This window comes from Epinephelus fuscoguttatus, linkage group LG17, assembly GCF_011397635.1.
Source record: "Epinephelus fuscoguttatus linkage group LG17, E.fuscoguttatus.final_Chr_v1".
In the NCBI taxonomy this organism is placed as follows: Eukaryota; Metazoa; Chordata; class Actinopteri; order Perciformes; family Serranidae; genus Epinephelus; species Epinephelus fuscoguttatus.
This window is the reverse complement of record NC_064768.1, coordinates 9,745,164-9,767,877: the sequence shown is the minus strand read 5'-3', so window position 1 is coordinate 9,767,877 and position 22,714 is coordinate 9,745,164. Positions and strand designations below refer to the sequence as shown.

At 37.8% G+C, this 22,714-nt stretch overlaps 1 protein-coding gene across 1 annotated transcript; it reads right to left on the bottom strand.

Moving 5' to 3' along the window:
• Positions 1-908: 908 nt before the first annotated feature.
• LOC125904465 (cell division control protein 42 homolog) lies at positions 909-22,281 on the bottom strand. The gene is made up of 6 exons (XM_049601862.1): positions 22,195-22,281; positions 14,660-14,764; positions 7,298-7,370; positions 6,934-7,043; positions 6,215-6,412; positions 909-4,889 (listed from the first exon to the last, which is right to left on the bottom strand). The coding sequence occupies exons 2-6, from the start codon at positions 14,762-14,764 to the stop codon at positions 4,800-4,802; spliced, it is 576 nt and encodes a 191-aa protein (XP_049457819.1). The 5' UTR covers positions 22,195-22,281; the 3' UTR covers positions 909-4,799.
• Between the last annotated feature and the right edge of the window lie 433 nt (positions 22,282-22,714).

The window sequence follows — 22,714 nt, the reverse complement described above, 5'->3', positions numbered from 1 at the left end:
GCATCAACAAGGCATTTTCACCCAGAGAACTGCTGCTCACTGGATATTTTCTCTTTTTCAGACCATCCTCTGTAAACCCTAGAGATGGTTGTGTGTGAAAATCCCAGTAGATCAGCAGATTCTGAAATACTCAGACCAGCCTGTCTGGCAGTCTTAAATCAACCAGTATTAAACCAATACTTTTTTCCTGTCATTCCACTTTATTGCACATAACTTTATTTATGGATTGAAATGTTTTAACATCTTTGTCTGTGTAGTTTTATGGAGTTTGAGAACCAATGTCTGGTCTCAATTTTTATGTGAATAGCTGCATTGGAAATATGTTTAATTAAACAAATGTTGACATGTTGAATACTTATTTTTTCCACTGTATAAACAAACAGGGATAAAATAATGAGACTGGCTGAACAGTCATTTGAAGAAACGTCTTTAAGTTCATGAGTAGGAGTAAAAATTTGATGTTCACTTTCAGTTGACATATGCAGTATTTTCTGTGGTCTTATGTGGGGGTTTTGCAATGTTTTATGTTATATATATTTTATGTTGAATTCCACTTCTTCGTGTTCATAATAACCTCTTTATTTAGAAGCATTGACAAAAGGAGAGTCTCTTAGCCCAAAAAGAAAACAAAAGAAAAAATAAATAGTTTAAGAATTTATTTTTAAATCCACAACTAGCGTACTTTGCCATATTTTTACTGTGGAATTGATTTCTTGAAAATTGCTAAAAAATCCACAAATAAAATAAAATGTAGGATTTTTTCATTAATCACAAGACAATATATCTAAATTAAAAGTAATTAAAGACATTGCATTTTATTCAAAAGAAAATAAAATAGTTGAGCAGAGGAAGACAAGTGTCTCAAATGGTAATTAATAAAAATAAAATCAAGTCAAGAGGAAACAACATTCAAGTACTGTTTTTATTATTTCCAAACACCAGTTCCAACATTCATCTTTCCATACAGAGCAGTTTTCCACATCTGTAATTATTGCTTCAGCTGTTATTAGGTCGTTTTTTTTCTGCCATTAGAAGCTTATTATGAGGATTTAGTTGGTGACACTCTCTCAAACCGTTGGCACACAACCATCAAGTAATAGTAAAAATATCTAAAAAGAAAAATAAAAAATCAAGTGTCCAGAAAAAAAAAACCTGCTAAAATTATGTTCCCCAAGGAACAATAAGGAGCAAAGAAAAATATATATAATACTTGTAATCATCCATACATTATCAGAATAATCTGTCATTTTCAAAACAGTGGAAAAAAAGCAAAGTGGAATTTTAGATCATTTTAATGGGGAATATTCTCAATTTAAGTTATTTCAGTTGTTGTCTGTTTGGCCTCGGACACATCAGCTGCTTAACGACAACTTATGGTGTAACTGATGACATTACAGTTTCAAGTTTCTTATTTCTGGGTTCAAGTGAGATTTATTTAATGCCCTAAAGCAGTGACGAGTCAGCTGCTGGCCAAAGTAACAACACAGATGAACCTTTAAACTGAGCGGTATTCCCCTTTAAGGCCTCCAGGAGGTGCTAACACACCAAACGAGCACTTGAGGTTCAGGCCAGAAGGAGAGCCAAGCAGGAGCGGACAATACGAGGAGGTCATGAGTTAAATGTTTCGTCACATCTACTGTGAACGGCACAAGGCATGAAAGCTTAGATCCCATTTAATTACCAATATATCAACAAGTTTAGACCAAAAATCAGTCTGGTGATCAAAGTTATTAGGAAGCAAAGCGAAGAAGACGAAAAGCCATTAGAGGATTTCAAAATAGTAGATGTCCTGACATCTCAGTCAGTACAATACACACATAAAAAATGGAATAAAGGAGGTGAAGTCTGGTTCTTATGCTGCAGGAAAATTAAGGCGTTTCGAGGTTTTTTAGTGCATATCTTTTTTTTTCTTTTTTTTATCAAATGGTTTCTCAATAGGACTATAGCAATGTTCTATGTCTGTGTCCTTTTAACTGTGACTCTTCTTGGATCAGGTGAATTCGTCCACATTTTTCATTAACCTAATTCTGGGAAAACTTGACAGCCGTAGATGTTTTTTTTAAAATGTTTTGTGCCATAAAGAGATTCAAATTTGACTGACCAGCTCATAACACAAAATGCAGCTTTGAGGCCGACACTGTTCACTGCAGCAGCCAGCCAAAATTAATTTTACGTTGATTTACTTATGTTACAGTCCCATATATAACACGTTTAATCCTTTGTATTAGGTGGTATGGAGTTTTCAGTTACGTGTTTGGTTCAGGATGTCCACAGTGAGACGGCAGGAGAGAGAAAAGACAGCGTGACTACAGAGAAAGCACTTTTGGGGTCACAATGACAACAGAACGTATCATTGTGTGCAAATATGTGTATTTCAACATTTTTCTGTTGTCAGGGGTAAATCCCATGACTCCAAATTTGATGATTATTCCATGTTTGTCATGTTGCCACATGGCTCAAGGAAACTTTGACTATTTGTCTTATGAAACTCAACCAATATATGTGCCAAATTAAAGGTTTAATTTCTGAACAAATTACATTTTTTGAAAGCACTGTTTTCACGTGAGAGAAACAATGATGAGTTTGCAATTTTAATCAGGTTAGATTCGTTAGATTATTGCAAGCATGCATGTTGCCATCATCGGCTGCTACCTTTACATGCGGGCATATGTTGTCTTTTAGACTGCAAAGCAGAAATCAGTAAAGATGGACTGAAACTCTGATTCTGCACAAAGTGATCTGAATCACTTTCTACTGATATGGATGAAGTCAGGTTACAGTCAACACCAGGCTTGCTATGACTCTTGAAATAAAAATCAGCATTATTTTTGCCTCAGGAATGTGTTTTGCTCCACGTGATCCTCTTTTCGTTGTTTTAATCAGACTATTATTAATGCTGCATCTTTCTTTTTCTTTTTAAACCAGATTTTTTTTACAATGCAACCTGGACCATTAAAGATTTAAGGTATACTATGCATAATTTTCCTAAAAACCAATGTACAAACTAACAGAAGTAATCCCTCTCAGTCATCACTCATGACCCACTAGAAGCGTGTGGCAGTCTATTTATCTGAAGAGACCCTGCCCTCTCTCTGCCTGTATTAACTTATTTTCTTCTTATTTTGTTGTGTTCAGGATGTTCCTGGGCATAGCGCACAGGTGAGGTGAGGACTTAATAAAAAGGTAGAGACCAGGTGCCAGACCATAAGCAGCACGCATCCAAGAGGGAGCTACGTATATTGCGGACACAGCGGCAAAATAAACGCAGATATAGTGAATCTGGGTTTGGCTTTCACTTTCATCTGTGATACTGTTTACAAACAGTAGCTGACAATTCCTGTGTTGTATACCTGTAAAATGACACAGATTCTAGACCTGGATTTCTAAAGATTTTCAGCTCAGACACCAGAAGAAAATGTTGGCATTGTACGTTTCTGTAAAACACAGGTAAGTAAAATTTGTATGTTTCATATTAATGCTTCTACAGTAGACATGTTTACATTGGAGAAAATCTATTTATTGTGTTAGTCCAACTAAAACCAGACTTTTAAAATACATGTTAACGTGTTAGTCTGAATTTCTCAAAGTCGGACTAACACACCCAGATAACGTGAATGGGAGTCGAATTACTCCTGCATATACAGTCAATTGGACCCAAACTGTCCACAGTGTCCACCCCAGGCTTTGACATGGAAATTGAAAGCTTTAAATGCATAACAGGAGAAGAAGCCGGTAACAACATAGTGAAATCTACATCCAGAGCTGAGCATTTTTGGATGGACAAAGTATACAGAGCTGTAAAGTTGTCCACCATTGTACCAGTTTGCCTCAAGCTAACGGCAGCTTACGTGTTTGTCGTTTGTTTGGTCTGTAACATTAAAGGTCAACTGGAAAAAGGTGCGATACTAACAAGCTGAAAGGGGGCATATTAACACCTACTGTAGTGGAGTCAGAAATGCTTAGATCAATAAATCATAAATGTCTCACACACAGAAAATAAAAACAATTTAAAAAAATAGTCTCTGCAGATAAATACACCACACACTGAGAGTGGGTCATAAGTGATGAGTGAGATGGATTACTTCTGTATGAGTCTATGCATGTTATTTTCAATTAAAATCCTGCATGGTATATCTTTAAAGAATCATTTTTCTAACCTTACTGTGAATTGAGACACTTTTGTTGGTGTGAAAATGTAACTGTCAGCTCAATTTCAAATGTCTGTCAGTGAAAATGTCTTTCTAAACCTCTACAGGAAGCACATCTACAGCAGAGCAGCTTCTCTACAAATTTCAATAAATGTTAAACAGCAGTGTGATCTACAACTACTGACCAGACAAATCTTCGTCAGACATTTTGTACAGTTCTCAAACTTGAAGACTTGTGACTTGGGTGGAAATCTTTTTTGAGAAGGTGGTTGGCAGTTTGAGCTGTAACCGTGACTCCATCCACTGTTTGTATCTTTAAGGCGTATGAGGTGTAGCCCTCTCTGTTGCTCAACCCTCCTCCTCCTATAATTAAAAGCCCGATTCCTGGTTAGTGAGAAGTGTTGCTCACATGTGTTAGTCATATTACATTCGACACGTATCTATGATGAGAATAACGCCTATTGAGAGCCCGTCTCTTCCAACACCACACCCACATTAAGTCACTACGGCTGAAGGCACTGTTTAAACATGTGTCTACCTCATCCACCTTCGCACCCTCCCCCTCCTCTCAGTACTGCCTCCCTCTGTTCCCGTCTGGGTTCATCTTTTCCCTCCATCCACCCCCTCTACCTCCTCCTGCTCTTGGGGCATCTATAGCAGGACGCAGCGCTTCTTGGGTTTGGTGTCTGGAGGCTCCAGAGCTGCCAGGATGGCCTCGTCAAACACGTTCTTCAGTCCCCTCTGAGAAAGAGACAGACAGACAGAAACACTCATGAGCTACAATTCCATCTAAGTAGGTATGTTTGCTCATTAAAAAAAGTGTATGTTTCTTCTTCAATTGCTGCTGCAGACAAAGCATTAGTGTCACTCTGCCTTTGCTTCATAAGACAGACCAAAACAATAAGCATAAAAGAAGTCGAGGTGTCAAGTTTATGTAACCGCACCGTCGCTGTTTTATTCCAGACCGGGTCTCCTGCTATGTGTGCATTTCCCAATTCAAGTCTATGTGATTATTTGTAAACTTTTTTTTTGGACAAATCAGTACGACAGGTGTAATCTCTTTGTCCAATTACCCCCCTCATGCAATGACACTGAGCCAACAGAGCTGAGCATCATTATTATCCATAATTAATTTTTTGGCCTACCGTCAAAGGTGGCTGGTAGATGGAAAAAATAACCAGCAAGGCAGATTCTTTTACCAGTCAAACTTCTGTACTATTGCAATTTGCTATTATTAATATTTAGCATGTTATCTTGGTCTCATTTGCCATTCTCAATCAATATTATGTAGGAGTGGGGGAAAAAACTGATTCAGCATAGTAACTTGATATTTTGCCTAGTAATATTTTATAGATACACAGATGCCAAGTATTGATTGTTTAATCATAGAAATTATTAATACTGCAAATACAAATTAATGATTTGGGAAATGGTTTGTGATTAAGAATATTTTATCATGTGTAGCTTTTTATATTCCATTCAAGATCATTAAAGATATAATTTGTAACTTTTATGCATTTAAATGTCTAAAAACAACCAGACCAATGTTGTACATTTTGTTGAGTTGTGTACTGAGATTATCTCAAATGTTTCCAACAATGTTCAACACAGAGAAATCTCTAATTTTAATCGAGGACACGGTTTGTGTCATTTGGTCACTACTGCCTGTCAGTGGCATCATATCTTCTTTGTGCATTTGTCAGGGTTGTGGCTGTCTGCACAAAGCTGTAATTAATTGACTTTTGATCCAGTTTTAAGCCACATTTTTAAAGTACACTTTTTAGACCTTGAATGTTTTAACTATATTTTTTTAACCAGATAGAGGATTTTAGTCATTGGTCGTCTGGATCAAAAGTAATCAGAGAAACAAGCTGAGCAAATGCTAGCGGCAGCTTGACTCCAGCTCCAGCTGTACCAAACAACATCTGGGAAACAGATTTTTAACATAAAGCTGCTTCATTCAGTGTTTATATCAGTTTTTATCACCTATCCTATAAGAGAACAGCAACAGATATGGTGGCCTGTTTCTCACTATAAAACCTCAGACATCCTGCCTCTCTGCGTACCTGTGTAAGTGCTGAACACTCCACATATTTGACGGCTTTCAGCTCTCGAGCCAGCTTCTCTCCGCTCTCACAGGTCAGAGCTCGCTGTTTGTTCTTGGCCAGTTTCTCCAGAGTGTTGCTGTCATCTCTGAGATCCACCTGAGTCCCAACCAGCAGGAAGGGCGTCCGCGGGCAGTGGTGTGAAATCTCTGGCACCCACTGGGAAGAGACACAGTCAGAGGAGGATGAGGCGTTTAATCTGGAAGACCTGTGTCTGGGTTCAACACTTGACAAGATCAAAGTCACAGTTAAATTTGTCTTTGTTGAATAAAAAAGGATTTGTGTATTGGAATTTCTCTGTGATATACAGGTTTGTGTTCTGTGTATGTTTTCACTTATTATTTGAGGAAGACTTTTCATTTGACCATTGTTTAAATGTCAATAATACTTCTCATCCACAGTCTGGGAAACTGAATAGCTTTATGGGAAAGTTATTACAATTGTTATAGTAATTATAAGTCTCAGGAAAAAATCATGTATGATTGAGGAAGTTGTATATTGAATCTAAAGGCTCACAGGGATTACTTTTACATAATTATACCTTGTTATTTGAAACTTTGGCCACATTAACTTTAGATATATTTAAATATGACAGAAAAAAAGAAATGCATGATGGGGCTACCTTTAACCTCACGCTGGAGATGAAAGACACTGAAACTGACTCAACCACACAAACTCACCTTCTCTCTGACATTCTCAAAAGAGGAAGGCGATACAACAGAGAAACAGACAAGGAAGACGTCGGTCTGAGGGTAGCTGAGGGGTCGCAGCCTGTCGTAGTCCTCCTGACCTGTAGGGGGGAGACAGACACCAACACTCTGATCAACAGAAATTGTGCTAAAGATATAGCCAGTAACTGGCATTATGACAGCTGTCAGTGAGGGAGATTAGAAAGTTTCTCTCCTGTTTCAGGAGACACAAGCTCAAAGTACAACAAATACTGCTGCTACTCTATGAATTCTATTGTTACAACTTCTGTCCCTGTAGTTATTGCAGCTCCTCTAAGCATAACATTTAGAAACTACATGCAAACTTTATTTTTACCTGCAGTGTCAAACAGTCCCAGAGTGTACGGCTCCCCGCCGATCATCACTGTCACTGCATAGTTATCAAAAACCTGAGGGAGACAGAGGGTGAGGAGTGAGGGTGGAATACAGAGACAGAGCACAAGGGAAGGAAGGAAATAAACATGTGAAAAAGCCCTATGATCTCAGACATTCTTAGGAACAAAACAGGAAGTATACTCCTCATCTTTAAGAGGCACGTGCATGTCTAACAAAAGACACACACATTCTGTACATATCATTTTAAGGACCCTTATGGATACAAAACATTCCCTAGCCACTAACCTGCCTAATTCTGAAACTAGAAAGACCTTTGAGGAAGTGATGACCAGACAAAAATTGTCTTCACTTTCCAAAAATGTCCTCCCTGTCAAGGTCTGAAACTCTCACTGGTCCTCACAAAGATACAAGTACAAGAACACACACATACAGGTTCACATCATTGCAGGCCTTTCAGTGATTTTAAGAAGATGTTTTCTTTCAGTTTGCTCATGTCCAAACCAACAGAGTAAACAGGACAGAACCTTTAGCTGAGAAACCAACAAAGTGGGTGATTTATAGTCCATAATTATGATATTTATATTGTTTTTTTCCAGAGTCTTCTTTGAGGATAGTGTGTTATCGATCTTTCAATATCCCTCTAACCCCCTAACTGGCACGAAAGCTTAGCAATGTATTGCTGAGGATGCCATGTTAGTTTGGATTTGAAAGTCACACAATAACACAATCAAACTAATCAATCAAGGCAGCACAAGACTATTAACTCCTGTATTCTGTGAGGTATTGTTTCATTCAGAGGAAGAGAGTGACAGAAAGGGCTGTATGACAGCAAGGTAAAGTGGTGAAAATATTACACCGACTATCAATAAATACCTCATAAAACCCCATGGCAAAAATCAGGGTTTGAAAAAAGAGAAAAGTTTAAAAACAAAGTTTTACTGTCGAATCTGCTTCTTCGTTAGCCTGATTAATAATTTAATTTTACTGCATTAACTAAACCAGACATTTTGTTCGAGTTAACCGCTAACAGTCAGTACATTGTGAGTATATTAGAAATATGATGATTTGGTCATTGATCTTGGTTATTTCTGTAAAAACGACAAACTTTCTGACATAGTGCCAGGGGGTGGCAAGCTAATGACTATCAGGACTGTGCCTCGTCTGATCCAAAAGTGCAGCTGCAGGCTACCGGTAAGCTACACTGTGTCATCTTCGAAAAGTTGCTTTATTTTTCTTTGGACTCCCACAAGTAGGTGGAGTGGAGAGATAAAAATGAGAGAATTGTTGTGCCCAAGTCCTAAAATGGTCAGGAAAACCCTGATGTTTATTCTGGAATCATGCTGGCTAAAATTTTGGTGACATTCTTATATAAACTAACATGCATGTAACACAACAGGCAATACAGAGGCCAGGGAAATGATCAAGGTCATGTCCATATATCATACTATAAGTCAATAATACTCTTGTTATATTCCCGCTTCACCGACCACGCAGAGGAACTCATCCATGGAACAGGCTGGAGTGTTTAGAGTCTATGTTGCAATCAATGGGATATTTAAAGATAGCTGGTTAGTGTTTCTAAAAGAAAACGGTATTATTTTAAATCATGTGAAACTGACAGAAACAAGCTGAATGCTCTCAGTAAAGGGAGTGCTGCTGTTCAGGTGAACAGACTCACTGTCAGCCTGTCTCCCTCCTGTTTCATCACTCTCGTGCCTTCAGGCTGCTGCCATCCACAATAACAAGCAGCATGGTCCCAACATGCCTGCTAACCTCAGCTCTGTGACTGTGGCAGTGAGCTGAAACAGGGAGTGTTTTATAGCCGCTGTGCCATGCTTCAATACACAGCACGGCTTCAACACGTCTGCAGCCTGCAGACACTGTTCCTTTTTAATGAAGCTCCATATGCACAGACAGGTTCCAGATAAACTGGAGGATGTAGCCTGCAGAACAGGAAGCTACAACAGGTATTACAAACATGGATTCCAGCTAAGTTTACTCCTACATCTGTTTAGTCCTTATTTAAACAGGCAGGCTCACAGCAGGGGACTGGAAATGCTTGTTGCACCATATTGCCTACGTCTAGGGCGGCGTCAGACTATAATATGTTTTCAGTACTGATCAGAATGTGTCCATGGCATTGGGTATCAAACCTACAAGTACAAAGAGCACTGAATCTATGGTTATTTTATTGATATAAACGATGGCAAAAAATAGTGACAAGACTGAAAAAGAAGTAACAATTAAAAAACAAAAACTATAGCCAAATACAATGCAAATTTTAACAAATTTATTCAGAGACGTAACAAGTTTCAGATAAACTTGCAATAGAACACACACACACACACACACACACACACACACACACACACACAGAGTATTAGTACAAGTTCAGACACAAACACTGAATGATACGTTGAGGCACGAGCCATGGAGAGACACACACACACACACACACACACACACACACACACACAATTTCAATAAAATACAAATCACACACACAAACACACTCACACACTCATTGTTCACACACAGATATACACACAAATACACTCACAGCAAAATACAGAACAGGTTTGTGATGATACTCTGTTTATACAGAGCTCAGACTGCAGAAGCTGCTAGAAACAGTGTGATCATAACACACTGGTTACAGTGGGACAGAGCTGCAGCTACATGGAGAAGTGGCCAGTTAGAGCCTGTCATTTAGCATTACAATAACATTTCTATATAACTAAGTTTAACTGTGCTCATTCATACAGCAACACATGCTGTGTTCAGACCTTATACAGTACCAAACCTCAGCTTGAACTAAGCTCCCTAACAAAGACGCTTGAAATAAAATGTTACGGATGTGACATTAAAGTCTGATAAGGCGACATATTTTTGAGGGATTATTTCCTGGAGAAGACTTCCTCCCTCACAATTTTTCTTATTGTGTTTGTTGTCGGCTGACGAACAGGAAGCAGCTCAACAAGATGCAGCACTTATGTAAAAATGCTCACCACAGACAGCAAAGTGAAGACAAAACAAAAAGTTTGTGCATGTTCACTGTGATGGATCTCATACTGAGGGCGAAGAGAAGAACGAGCAGCACTTACAGGAGGATGAGGGTGTGCAAAATAATTTGATCAAAATGCTAATATTATAATTCAAATTGTAAGTTCCAAGTAAATTGGTATTCGTTTCAGAGGTTTAAGATAAAACTAGCGTTGGTCATAGTGTTGTTAATAACAACAGGGCAATACTTGCATTAACATAATGTCAAATATGTAATAAAAACAATACATTTCACAAAACAGCAGAACGATAAGCAGTACAAAATGTTATCATTGTTTCTAACTGACCGAACTGTAAGGCAGCCTACATAAGTGGGAGATATGTAATCATTACTATTATTATATGGATGAATTTCACAGTTGTTACATGCTATGTAAGAGTTTTAGGACCACTGAAAATAAAAAAATAAAAAGGTCTTGATATTAGGAGAATTAAACTGCAGTATTATGATTTTTTTTTTTTAATGACTTCGGCTGAAAATCACAACAGTAATGTTATATACATACTGTAAGGTTATAGATGAAACTCACAAACTCAACAACTTTATTCTAAATACACAGACTTTATTCTCAATTTTTGTGGCTTTATTCTCAAAATACTGTAACTTAACTCTAAAAATACTGGGACTTTATTACCTCCACCAAGGAGGTTATGTTTTCGCCAGTTTGTTTGTTTGTCTGTAAAATAACTCGAAAAGTTCTGAACAGATTTTGATGAAATTTTCAGGAAAGGTTGACAATGGGACAAGGAATAGATGATGTTGAAGCGAAGTGGATAAAATAATAAAATGGCGGGAAATCCGAGCTGCTTGGCAGAGGTCTGCACTCTCTCACTTAATCCTCAAACCAAAACTTTATCCTCAAAACACTGGGACATTATTCCTAAAGCATTACGGCTTCATTCTCAAAATACCATCATTTCATTTTCGAAATACTGTGACTTAATTCTTAAAATACCATAATTCTATTCTAAAATTTTACAATTTTATTCTAAAAACACTGGGACTTTAGTCTCAAAATATTACCACTGATTCATAATATATAACGACTTAATTATCGAAACACTGCAAATTTATTCTTAAAATATTACCTCTTTATCGTCAAAATGCTGTGACTTTATTTTTAAAAACACTGTGACTTCATACTTGTAATACTGCAATTCTATTCTCAAAATATTAGAACTTTATTCTAAAAACATTACGTACAACTTTATTCTCAAATATCAAGACTTTGTTCTCAAACCCTTCTTAAATATTACAAGATTATTCTCAGACTACTACAACTTTATTCATGAAATTTCTAAACTTTATTCTCAAAATATCTAGTCAGAATGACGTGTACCAAGATGATGGGAATTTGTTTATCACCAGAGATATTGCCATACTAATTATATGTTGGCTCTCCCTGAAATATCTTAGGTTGTATTGGGATATTTGAGATATTACTTACTACACAGTATTATACTTAATATTTTGATACGTATATATATATATATATATATATATATATATATATATATATATATATATATATATATATATACACACACACACACACACACACACACACACACAAATATATATATATATATATATATATATATATACATATATATATATATATGTATATATATATAAATAATGGAAAAGAAACATATTGTGGTGTTGGGACAGTACTGACATATTCAAACCGAATGGTTAAAATTGATGACGGGGGAGGGAGGTGTGAGAGACAGATTGTCAGACAGGAAGAGGAAGATAAAGCTGAGTCAGCACTGTTGGTTCTGCAATCCTCTGATCAAAGTGTGCTGACTACTGACAGAGAGAAAGAGAAAGAGAGAGAGAGTGAGAGAGATATGGGGTCCCAATAGAAAACCGTAGAGAATTACTCAACAAATTGCAGTCAGCACTCAGTGAAGCTGCCTATCAATTAGGGATGTTTAAGATATTTCCAGCAGGACAGTCCTGCCTGTCAACAGTCAGTCAGCTGTTTTCTGACTGTTACAAACCAAAAAAGTCAGAGTTTGCAGGATCAGTCGAGCTGAGGTGACAGTCTGAACCACATCTTATATCTGCAGAGCCTGCAAGGCCGCTTCCTCATCATGCTGCTTCAGCAGGTCACAGTAAAAAATATGAAATGTAGGGAAACAGACTTCAGAGTATCTCAAATATTTAAACTTGCAGCTACATGAAAATAAGCAACCACACACATATACAAACAAACATGCACAAACACACACAGAGGGCTGCAATACTAAGAATCCACCCAAACAGCACACTCGGATACTTTAAGGGTTTGGCCATCACCATCTCAGGTGGTTGTGTGTTCAGTCTGGTTTGTTTGATGGTTTGCCAGCAGGATTATGTATTAAAAAAATTTTTTTTTGGAGTGGATCCAAATCACAGAGCAGATACCATAGACTCTATTAAATAATGGACAAAGCCACAGTGAACCTCCCCAGAAATGTCAGTACACGTAATGGCGACGCAGACTGTCTATTCGTGGAAGCTGAATTTCCCTCAGTGAAAAAGAAGCTTTTATTTACTTTTGTTTCACAGATCAAGTCTTGTGTGTGTGTGATTTATCCTGTCAGTATATGAGCAGAGGACATCTCCCCTAGTTGCTAGGCTAATTCATACAATGTGAAATGCCATAAGCTTGTGCTTAAAATGTTAGCATGTTGAATTTGTTTGGAAAACTTGTTTAGTAAAAAACGGTTGTTTTGTCAGTGAACCTTGTGAGTTATAATGGAGCCAAATTTTGCAACGTAACGTTTCTAATGTTGCTGTTGTCCCTGGCTTCATGAGTAGAGAAAATCTCCACTAGCTGCTAGGCTAATTTATACAATGTAAAATGCCATAGGCTCATGCTAATAACATTAGCCTGTTATATTTGTGGGGAAAATGTGTCAGCAAAATATAAGTGTTTTGTCTGCGTATCCTGTGAGTTATATTGAAGCCGATTTGAGTACTATTGCTATTAAGCCATGTTTAATGTGTGTTTTGAATCAACTAAACTTTACAGCACTTACAGCACAGAAATCTCACTGCCGACTAGTGTTTTGAAAATGTAACTGCAGAGCGACACAGGCAGACCACAGCACAAGTATAAATGCTCAAAACGGCGTAAGCCACGTGCTTGGCTACAGTGTAGGCTCTGCATAGAGCTGATGCATAAATATAAATCTGCTTGAAGACTTATAAATAACTTTCATGAACTGCAAACACACTAAAATTGCGACAGCCACGGCTATGCTGTGAATCTAGGGATATGCCATTGTTACATTAATTCACCAATGTTGTTGCTGTGGTAGCGACTTGTCAACGAACAGCAGCCACTGTTCACTCAAAGCTACCCCACCCATAATTATGCATAATTATATGACTTACTAACACTGAAACAGCTGAGGTGTATCCCTACAGTTGTCATGAATGTTGAAATTAGCTACAGAGACCAAAACGGTTTTCTGTACAAGACTTTAAACGTGTTTATTTCTGTTGTGAAGTTGGTCATTTTAACATGGTGGTCTAAGGGGATGGACTCGCTCTTGGACCCAGCCTCAAGTGTAGTTTTTGGCACATAAAGCTTTGGCTTCATTTGTCATCCCTAGAGGGTTCAGTTTGGTGGACACAGAAATTTTTTTCTCACCCTTGCAAGATAGGGCATCTAGCCTTGGAGGAGGTCTGTGCTTTTCGAGTGCTCTTGTAGTTCTTACAGGTTTAACTGGTAAGATTTCGAGGTGTTAGTAGGTGGATTTGGACAGAGCCAGGATGGCTGTTTTCCCTGTTTCCAATCTTTACGCTAAGCTAAGATAACAATTTCCTGGCTTTAGCTTCAAAGTGAGCGTGCGGATTTTGTATTTTTTGCAATTATTCTAATCAATCATGTCAGAATATTTAACAGGCTGAAGAGTTGTGAATAGTTTAACCAGAATTTCTGAACCACTGTATTTGTAGGTAAAACCACAAGTGAGTGCACCTGAAATGTCAGTGATAATTCCTTATTGAGCAGGAAACAATATGCACACTGTCAATACAAGAGTGTCTATTTGGTAATGTTTTCTTTTTAGTCTGGTAACAGATCACTGCTCATGTAAAGAACCATGCTTTTCATGTCAGTCTAGTCCGGACAAACATCAACAAGTGTCACTTCCTGTTTGACAGGAAAGAACTACAGAGGCAGTGATTGTTAAGAGCAGAGAGTGGAAAACCTCTCTACTGCATGTTTACAGAGTGTCACTTTCAATGTCAGTTGATGTTTGTGTTGTCGCAGTGACTCACCGTGGGGACGTATTCAGAGGGAAACTTGTTGGTGGTGTAGGAGATGAGCAGGCAAGTCTTTCCCACCGCTCCATCACCCACCACCACGCACTTTATAGTCTGCATCTGTGGAGGAGGAAATGAAGGAGAGAAGAGCAACAGGTGGGAGACAGAGAAAGTCTTGTTTATTGACAAGATCTCTGGAAGGACTTCTAAACTTTGTACCTGAGGAGATTAAATCAGAGATCAATCCCACACTGTGACTAAAACATAAAATTTGGTTATGTATGTGTGCGTAATATAACTCACTTACTCAAAAATACACTTAGACATTTAAATTTACCTCTGTAATTAATTTGGATGGTAAAGCTTCATAAATGCAAAGAGATTCAGGATTTTTCAGTTCCACATCTGGACAAAGTGAATACTCTGATTTTTTTTATAGCGGTAATGTCAACTAGCGTCATTTGAGGTGCAATTTAATTATTATTACCACATAATAGAGTGTACCAGTAAACCCGGAACTCCGTTAGCGCTTTTAGCACTTCTGGTTCTCTTGTCTAAAAGTCAATACGTTTTTTGAATGGGATTTTGGTAAAATGCCTCAAATAAGGTCTGTGGTTAACAAAAGCTTAAGCGAGTTTCAGGTTTTGTTCTACGACATAAAACACGTCAGTAAATACCCTACTTGTGAATTTTGAAGCTTTTACATGTCGTAAAAAAGGCGGTTGCTAACAAGTTGCTCAATACGACTACAAACCCTGTCGGGGACAGTAACCGTCATCACCCCCGAACAGGTGAGAGTGCTGGCAGTCCGCCATTACAGCTTCTTATTTAGCTTAAACAGTCCGATTTCCCCATTATACAATGTTTTTAAAATAATACGGCCGAAATCAGTTGAAAGCTTAGTGGCGGTGACGTCAAGAGTCATGCGACCGTGGAGTAGTCATGTAGTCCGTTAAAGCCTAAAGTTAGCTTTTTACTTCTGGCGATCGCATTTAAGCTTCAAATGCGGTATGAAAGGTGTTCATATGTCAAGATTATCTCGCTGAACAAAACCTGTAAGTATCATAAACTTGTGTTAGCCACAGAGCTTATTTTCTGACATAATCCAAAACACAATGCAAAAATCACATTCACTTTCTCTTCCGGGAATCAGCACTATGCTAAATTTCCGGGTTTTGACGTCAGCCCTGGCACACTCTAAAAAGTTTCCTTTAACACATAACCTGCCTCTGACACATTATCTCTTTTTGTATCTGAAAAGTATATTCAGTAGTGCATGGTCTTAAAATCTGTGAACATATTCCACACACCTTGAAATCAAAACCCTAAACACCCATCACAGCTAACATTTGCCAGTTTAAAGCCACAGACACACCTCCAACTTTAAGATGCTTCATTACTTTAAGAGTAAAAGTCAGCCTTCCTCCGCAGTATGGAAAAGTATGAAATTTAATTTGAGTAATTTCCAGGATTCGATAAGGAAGAGGAGGGTTAAGAGAGTTCAAACAAATATTTGGGTTTCCAGACTTGCCCCTATTCTGTTTTCTAAAACATAAAACTCAACTAAAACGCTCACTCCTACAGGAAAGCTGCTTCTATGTCTGTTTGTCACAACCTGCACAACAGCTCTGCCCCAAATCTAGACATTGGTGAACAAATTAGTTTGAAAAAAAAACACCAAATATCAAGCTTGTCTGAACATTTATGAGTTATGCAGTGATGTGGTAATCAAAAAGTAAACAGACTTTTTTTTCTGTGTAAGGAAACCTTTAGGGCTGCGTTCATTGTTGTTTCCATTAATAGTTGGGATAAACTCAGTTTTGGTTCTCATTTATAGACTAAAATATATGGTGGGAACAATAACATATTGTTTAGTTAATATGTTACGGGAAAATAATGCGAGTATAAGTAGCTCTTGTTTATTTCCTCTTAGGGCAGAGATGTTCAACAGTGGAACATCGGCCAACTTTTTGCATAGGAGTTCGGACTGAATGGCCTCGATGGATAAAGTTTTCTGAGGGCTGCCTATTTCTCAAATATGGTCTGAAAAATGTACCAGGAAGATCGGAAATTTGAGTCTGGAAAAGTGTGGAATTTTGAAATGGAAAATGTGAAGTAACCCTGAGGGCACTAAAATGATAAGTTGTTCAAATGACAGGAAATTAATTGGCAACTACTCTGATAATCATTGATGTAATTTTTTAAGCAAACATGCCAAACATTCACTGCTTCAGGCTTCTCATATATGAATATCTGCTGTATTTTCTTTGTTTTCTCTCATACTGAACTGAATCTTTTTGGATTTGGACTCTTGCTCGAGTAAAACATGATCTGAAGGAGGGCTGGGCAATATATCAATATTATAGCAATGTTGTAATATAAGATTGGATATCGTCTTAGATTTTGTGTATCGTAAGTCACAAGTGTTTTCTCTTCCTGGTTTTAAAGGCTGCATTACATTGAAGTGTTGTAACTTTCTGAACTTCAGCTTGGGTTTTGGGAAAATTTGAAGTAATTTTGTTTTGTTTTTTTGTCATTTCTGACATCTTATGCACCACTGAACAGATTTAGTATTTAAGGAAATAATTATAAATAGTGGGCAATGATTTCTGCTGGACACTTGGACAATTTGACTACATCCTAATCACAAAGTTGGTCAGTAAAATGGTTTAGAAGCCAGACCAACTTGTGAATAACTGCAGGCAAAAACATAAAATCCAGCTCTTTGTTTCCTTTTGTTTCAGCTGCATGTAAACAACCTGCAGCCACCATCAGCCTGTATGTATCAGGTGGCAGGTTGACTGGGATGCCATGAGCTTCCATAAGCACACCGTGCAGGACACAGAAACAGTGTTAGCTATAGAAACGCAGTGTTTACTACACACTGGCTAGAGATCCTGTGACCACCCAGACGCCGAGCAGCTTACATACTCAGGCTGGCGCTTCATTAAGAGGGACAATTGTAAAGGGCTATGGGCTGCCACTTCATCACTGGCTCTTTGTTTGGGCCTTTGGGCAAAGGCAGCACTCAGCTGAACTCTGATGAGTCAGGGACAAGTTTACTGGTCATCTGTTGGAACAATGACACCAGTTATGTCTGCAGAATTCATTCCTCAGAGAGATTTCAGAAACACATGCAGGCAATTCTGGAAAATGCATATTCGTGGCAAACATATCATTGTTTCTTCTACATGCTGTTATCTGCATTAAGTTGGTCCTGTTTTGGAGATCAGATTATTTTAGTTCAATGAAACAACTACTCTTTAACGTAATGAAGTTTCATCTTTTACAGAAGAAATCATTAACTCACAAATTACCAGAGGATTACAGCTAATTAATATCTGTTTAATAAAATAAGGCCTCGACCTGCACAGAAAATGGGCAGAGATGCTGTTTCACACAACACATATTTAATGAATGTGTCTACTGTTTAGTCCAATCATCGACTAATTCAACTGATTATGAGACAAGATTTGTCAACACCTTGGCTACACCACTTTCACAAGGGAAACCCTACACTTTGTCATCCTTCCAAATCATTAAACAAGGAAAATGTCATGCATTTGCCGTTTTCAGCTTCTCAAATGTGAGGATTTCCTGCTATCCCTGTCTACATATCATTTGTGTCTTTGAGTTTTGGACTGTTTATCAGATAACAATTTAAAAATATCACCATGGGCTCTGGGAACTTGAGAAGGGGATTTTTTTTAACTGTTTTGAGACATTTTATACAGTATTTCACATTTTATTAGCTACTAACAAATCTAATTAATTAATCAGTTTGGGTATAATTCTCTAATTCTAACTCCTAATTGTGAATTTGCTTTGGTTTCTTTCCTCCTCTATGACAACAAACTCAATTTCTTCAGGTTGTGAATAAAACAAGACATTTGAGGACGTCCTCTTGGGCTTTAGGAAACACTGCTCGACATTCACCTCATTTTCTGACATTTTACAGACCAAACAACTAACTGATTAATTGAGAAAATGATAGATAATCAACAAAGAACATTATCATCAACTGCAGCACTACTGTGAAAATAAATTCTGCTTGTGGAAAAAGACTATCTATCAAAAAGCGAAGATTTTTTTACAATTATATATAACAAAGAAAAACAGCTAACTGAAATGTTCCAGAAGTTGTAACCAGAGAATGTTAGCAATTAAAGGGAGAGTTCAGATCTTCTGAAGTGGGGTTGCGTGGGGTATTTATCCATAGACAGTGTATCACATATCGTAGATTTCAGTTGGCACACCTCCAGTTTGGAGAAGAAAGCTTGAGTCTGACATGAGCTAAGCAATCTACTGCTGTGGGCGGGTCAGCGACAAAACACAAAATCCCACTTAAATTTTTTTTTTTATATATCACTATATATATGCTATACTTGGAATATTTTCACAGTTTTACCTTAATATCAGACAGTGATTTCCAACAGGAAAATGAAGCAGTTATATTGTTCTACCCAACGCCAGAATCCATTGAGAAAAACAGTGATTTAATATTGCTGAACACAGGAACTGCTGGGGCCTGTATCACGAAGTGAGATCAACCTTTCCTGGGTTGCCCAGACCTATCCTGGGTTGACTAACCCTGACAATGGCAATCAGGATAATCGGTATCACAACGCTGGATATCAACTCGGTAACTCAACCCAGGGTTGCTTTATCAAGAGCCGTGAACGCGCACGCAGCGGACCAATCACAATCATGAGAGAAGCGCAGCGTCACTGAGCGTCACTGAGCGTCCTCACAGAGCGCCGTATGTGAGGGAAGAAAAAGTATTTCTCATGAGGATCAGAGATTAATTCTACTAAAATATGAGGAGGAGAAAAGCAACATTAGAGAAAAGGCCAACACTGTGGCAGCTGCAGGAGGAGGAAACATGCGTGGCAACGCATAACGGGATGAATAATGTTTAGTTTTAGTGTAGATTAGTTTATTTGCACATAATGTTAAAAACAGACAGCATAAAATTTACAAGACTAAAAAAAGAAAAGTGCCAGAGAGGTTAGAAGCCACTAAAAGCTTATCAAAGAAATTCCCCTGTCAAAACATCAATGAAATCACATAATAGAGAAGAAAAAAAAAACGGGTCAGGAAAGAAGAAAGAGAGGAGGAGAGAGAGAAAAATCAAGACAACACAAGGTAGCAAATAAAATGATGTGTAGGTTAAACTACTCATCACTGGTTCAAGTAGCTACAGTACCTGTACCTGTACCTGTACATCTGACACTGATCACACCCTTGAATCCCATGAAATCAATGCTGCGCAGATGAATTGCGTGTATTACAATTATCGTCTAACATCATTGCGTCTGATGAATTGGTCTTCTTTGTCATAACGTTATATATGCTACAATAAAAAAAGCTGACTCCACAATTAAATCATATCAACACCAAATTGATAGTCTGAATAAAATCATCCTGATATTGAGCTGTGTTAGAACTTAACAGCTGCGTAAAAATATACCTAGTGTCCCTCTTTAAAAAACAAAAAGGAAAATCCCTCAAACACCATGAAGTGTAGACATGATAGGCTACTTTCCACATTTCCAGCAGCAAAGCTGTCAATTAGGCCCATTATCTTTAACAGGGATCATTTCCTCCAACAAAACAAAATGTTGGCACTAATTAATGGTGCTATTAAATGATCAGTTTCTTTCTTATGAAGGGGTGGGATGAAAGTTTCACTTCTTTCCACTCCTTTTTGAACAATCTTTTCATTGTCTGTTGTTGTTGCTTTCTTTTCTTTTTTAATGTTCAAAATAAACTTTCAAATCAAAATCAATCAAATGAATTAAACTTCCCATCATGACTGGGCTGCATTTCTGTCAGTGGAGTCATTTTTTCCCAACAGCTGATTGGCCAGTGGGTGGTGCTTTTTATAGGATCAGATTCAACCCTGAACTTACCCTGCTCCGGAGCAGGATAGCCGTTCAGAGTAAGTTACCATGGTGATCTACCCCGATAAGAACTGAACCGGCTTCGTGAGACCGAAAACCCAGGGTTAACCCTGAAGTTACCTCGCTAAGACATTAATCCTGCTTCGTGATACAGGCCCCTGGTCTACTGCTGCCTTGTTTTTTGTTTGTGTTATAGTGTGACTTTGCCATTTGAAAGGGTTCTTTCATCTCCAAAGTCACACGATAACACAAACAAAATAACGGTTCAAGGCAGCAGTACACCAGCATTTCCCGTGTTCAGCAACCTTTTTTGTCAATTTTTGTCAATGGAGTCTGGTGGATTTGACAAAAACATAAATGGGGAAGTGAAGCCACTAACAGCTTCCACATGGAAATGGGCATTCTGACGGTGCAGTGAAAATACTCTTAAGTAGCATATACTAAAAGTAATATTGATTTTTTTAAACATTGTTTTAGATGGCTAAAATATGTGTTGTTGCTGACCCCTGTCCACAGCAGTACATTGCTTAGCCTCCTTGTTGGACAGCAGCCTGTTTCTCCAAACCAGGGGCGTGCCGACTGATATCTATTGCATGTTATACACAAACTATTGATAAGTACACCATACATCCCCAATTAAGAAAATCTGGACTATCCCTTTAAGCAACTGTAAAAATGGCTACTGATTAATTTTCTGTTCATCAACTTCAGCTCTAATTCTCAGCTACAGCCAAAAGCATATTTACCAAATGCTGAATGAAAGTAAACGTTGTGTCATTTCAGTAACTATATAATGATGTAGTTAACTTAATGTCAGTTGAGTGTAATTCATCAGTTTTGTGTGCCTGTGGGGGAAAAAAAAACAAACGCTGTCATTCCTATCATTCCTGTTTGGCATTTTTTGCTGCCTGTTGACAACTGAGACATCACACAAGAAAGTTAACAGCCCATCAAACCAAACACAGAGAGCTTTAAGTTATGTAAATCAAAGTTTTCGGGCAATATATTATGTAACTTCGCTGTTTTCTGACTGCTTTTCAGTCACTTCCGCATAGAAAGTAGTGGAAAGAACTTACAAAAACCTAATTCTTGTCTCTACCGCAGGCCGGCTCGTTAGTTAGTGTATTAGAACAGAGTTAAAGTTATAAAAGGATGATGCTACTACTTGCTGACTCCATTTAGATGCAACTAAAGTTAATTAATTGTTGAAAAGTTTAATCCCGAGAAGCTAGTTTACGTTAGCTATGATAGGTCGGTAGCTAATGTGAAGTTACATCCGCCGGACCCCCACCCATAACAAGAAGGCCTGTTTTAAATGAATTGAAAATGAACCCAACAAACAAAACAACATTCCTGATAGGCTACATGAATACTGACGCATAGAAACTCAGTCCTTTAGCTAGCTGCTCTGATTTAACAACACCGGTAACTTTTCAGCACAGACTGAACAACACAGGCCAGCAGAGTTAGCTAAAGGAAATCGTTTGTTTTGATAGCTGCCGGTTAGCAGAGTTAGCTGTCAGCAGGCTAACAGTCACAGCTTCCACAAAAGAGTCACTTTAAAGAACCCTGCTGTTCCTCTGCTGCTATTTCAGTTTTTATCGTCAGTAAATCACAGTTAAAGACACTGACAGCTAACGTTGTTACCTTGTCTCTCCTCAGCCGATGGAGTGCTCTTAATGTTGTGCTGCGTTCAGGTGATTCACGTAAACTGCACTTTCTCTCAGCCGGAAATATGACTCGTGGTATGTTCAAGTTCCGCTGGATTTTTGGTTTTATTTCTGTGTGTGTGTGTGTGTGTGTGTGTGTGTGTGTGTGTGTGTGTGTGTTTTATTTTAATTTTTACTGAACTTTTAAGTACAAAAAAAAAACATTTTCAAGTCCTGTTCATCAAATAACTTCTGCCTCAGATCGTGCAAACAAAATAAAAACCAGACACAAAATGATAGAAATAGAACTTATTTTCTATTTTACATTTTTTACCTTGTAAATGTATTAAAGGAATTCAGATTTTATGGTTGAATGCCACTGAATCTTCTGACTTAGAAAAAAAGAAGTCTGTAACACCTCATACGTGTCTATATTAGTCCCCTACTGATTTTTTAAATATATTTTTTTCCTGTAAACTAATTGTCAAAAAGTACTTGCCTGTATTAATTTAGTTTTG

What these genes read in the sequence shown, in the direction of transcription:
- LOC125904465 (XM_049601862.1), bottom strand. Translation starts at nt 14,764, where the DNA reads ATGCAGACTATAAAGTGCGTGGTGGTGGGTGATGGAGCGGTGGGAAAG. An exon ending in CCTCTGAATACGTCCCCACG is followed by an intron (nt 7,371 to 14,659) that starts GTGAGTCACTGC and finishes TGTCTCCCTCAG; the next exon opens with GTTTTTGATAACTATGCAGT. An exon ending in GGGACTGTTTGACACTGCAG is followed by an intron (nt 7,044 to 7,297) that starts GTAAAAATAAAG and finishes TCCCCCCTACAG; the next exon opens with GTCAGGAGGACTACGACAGG.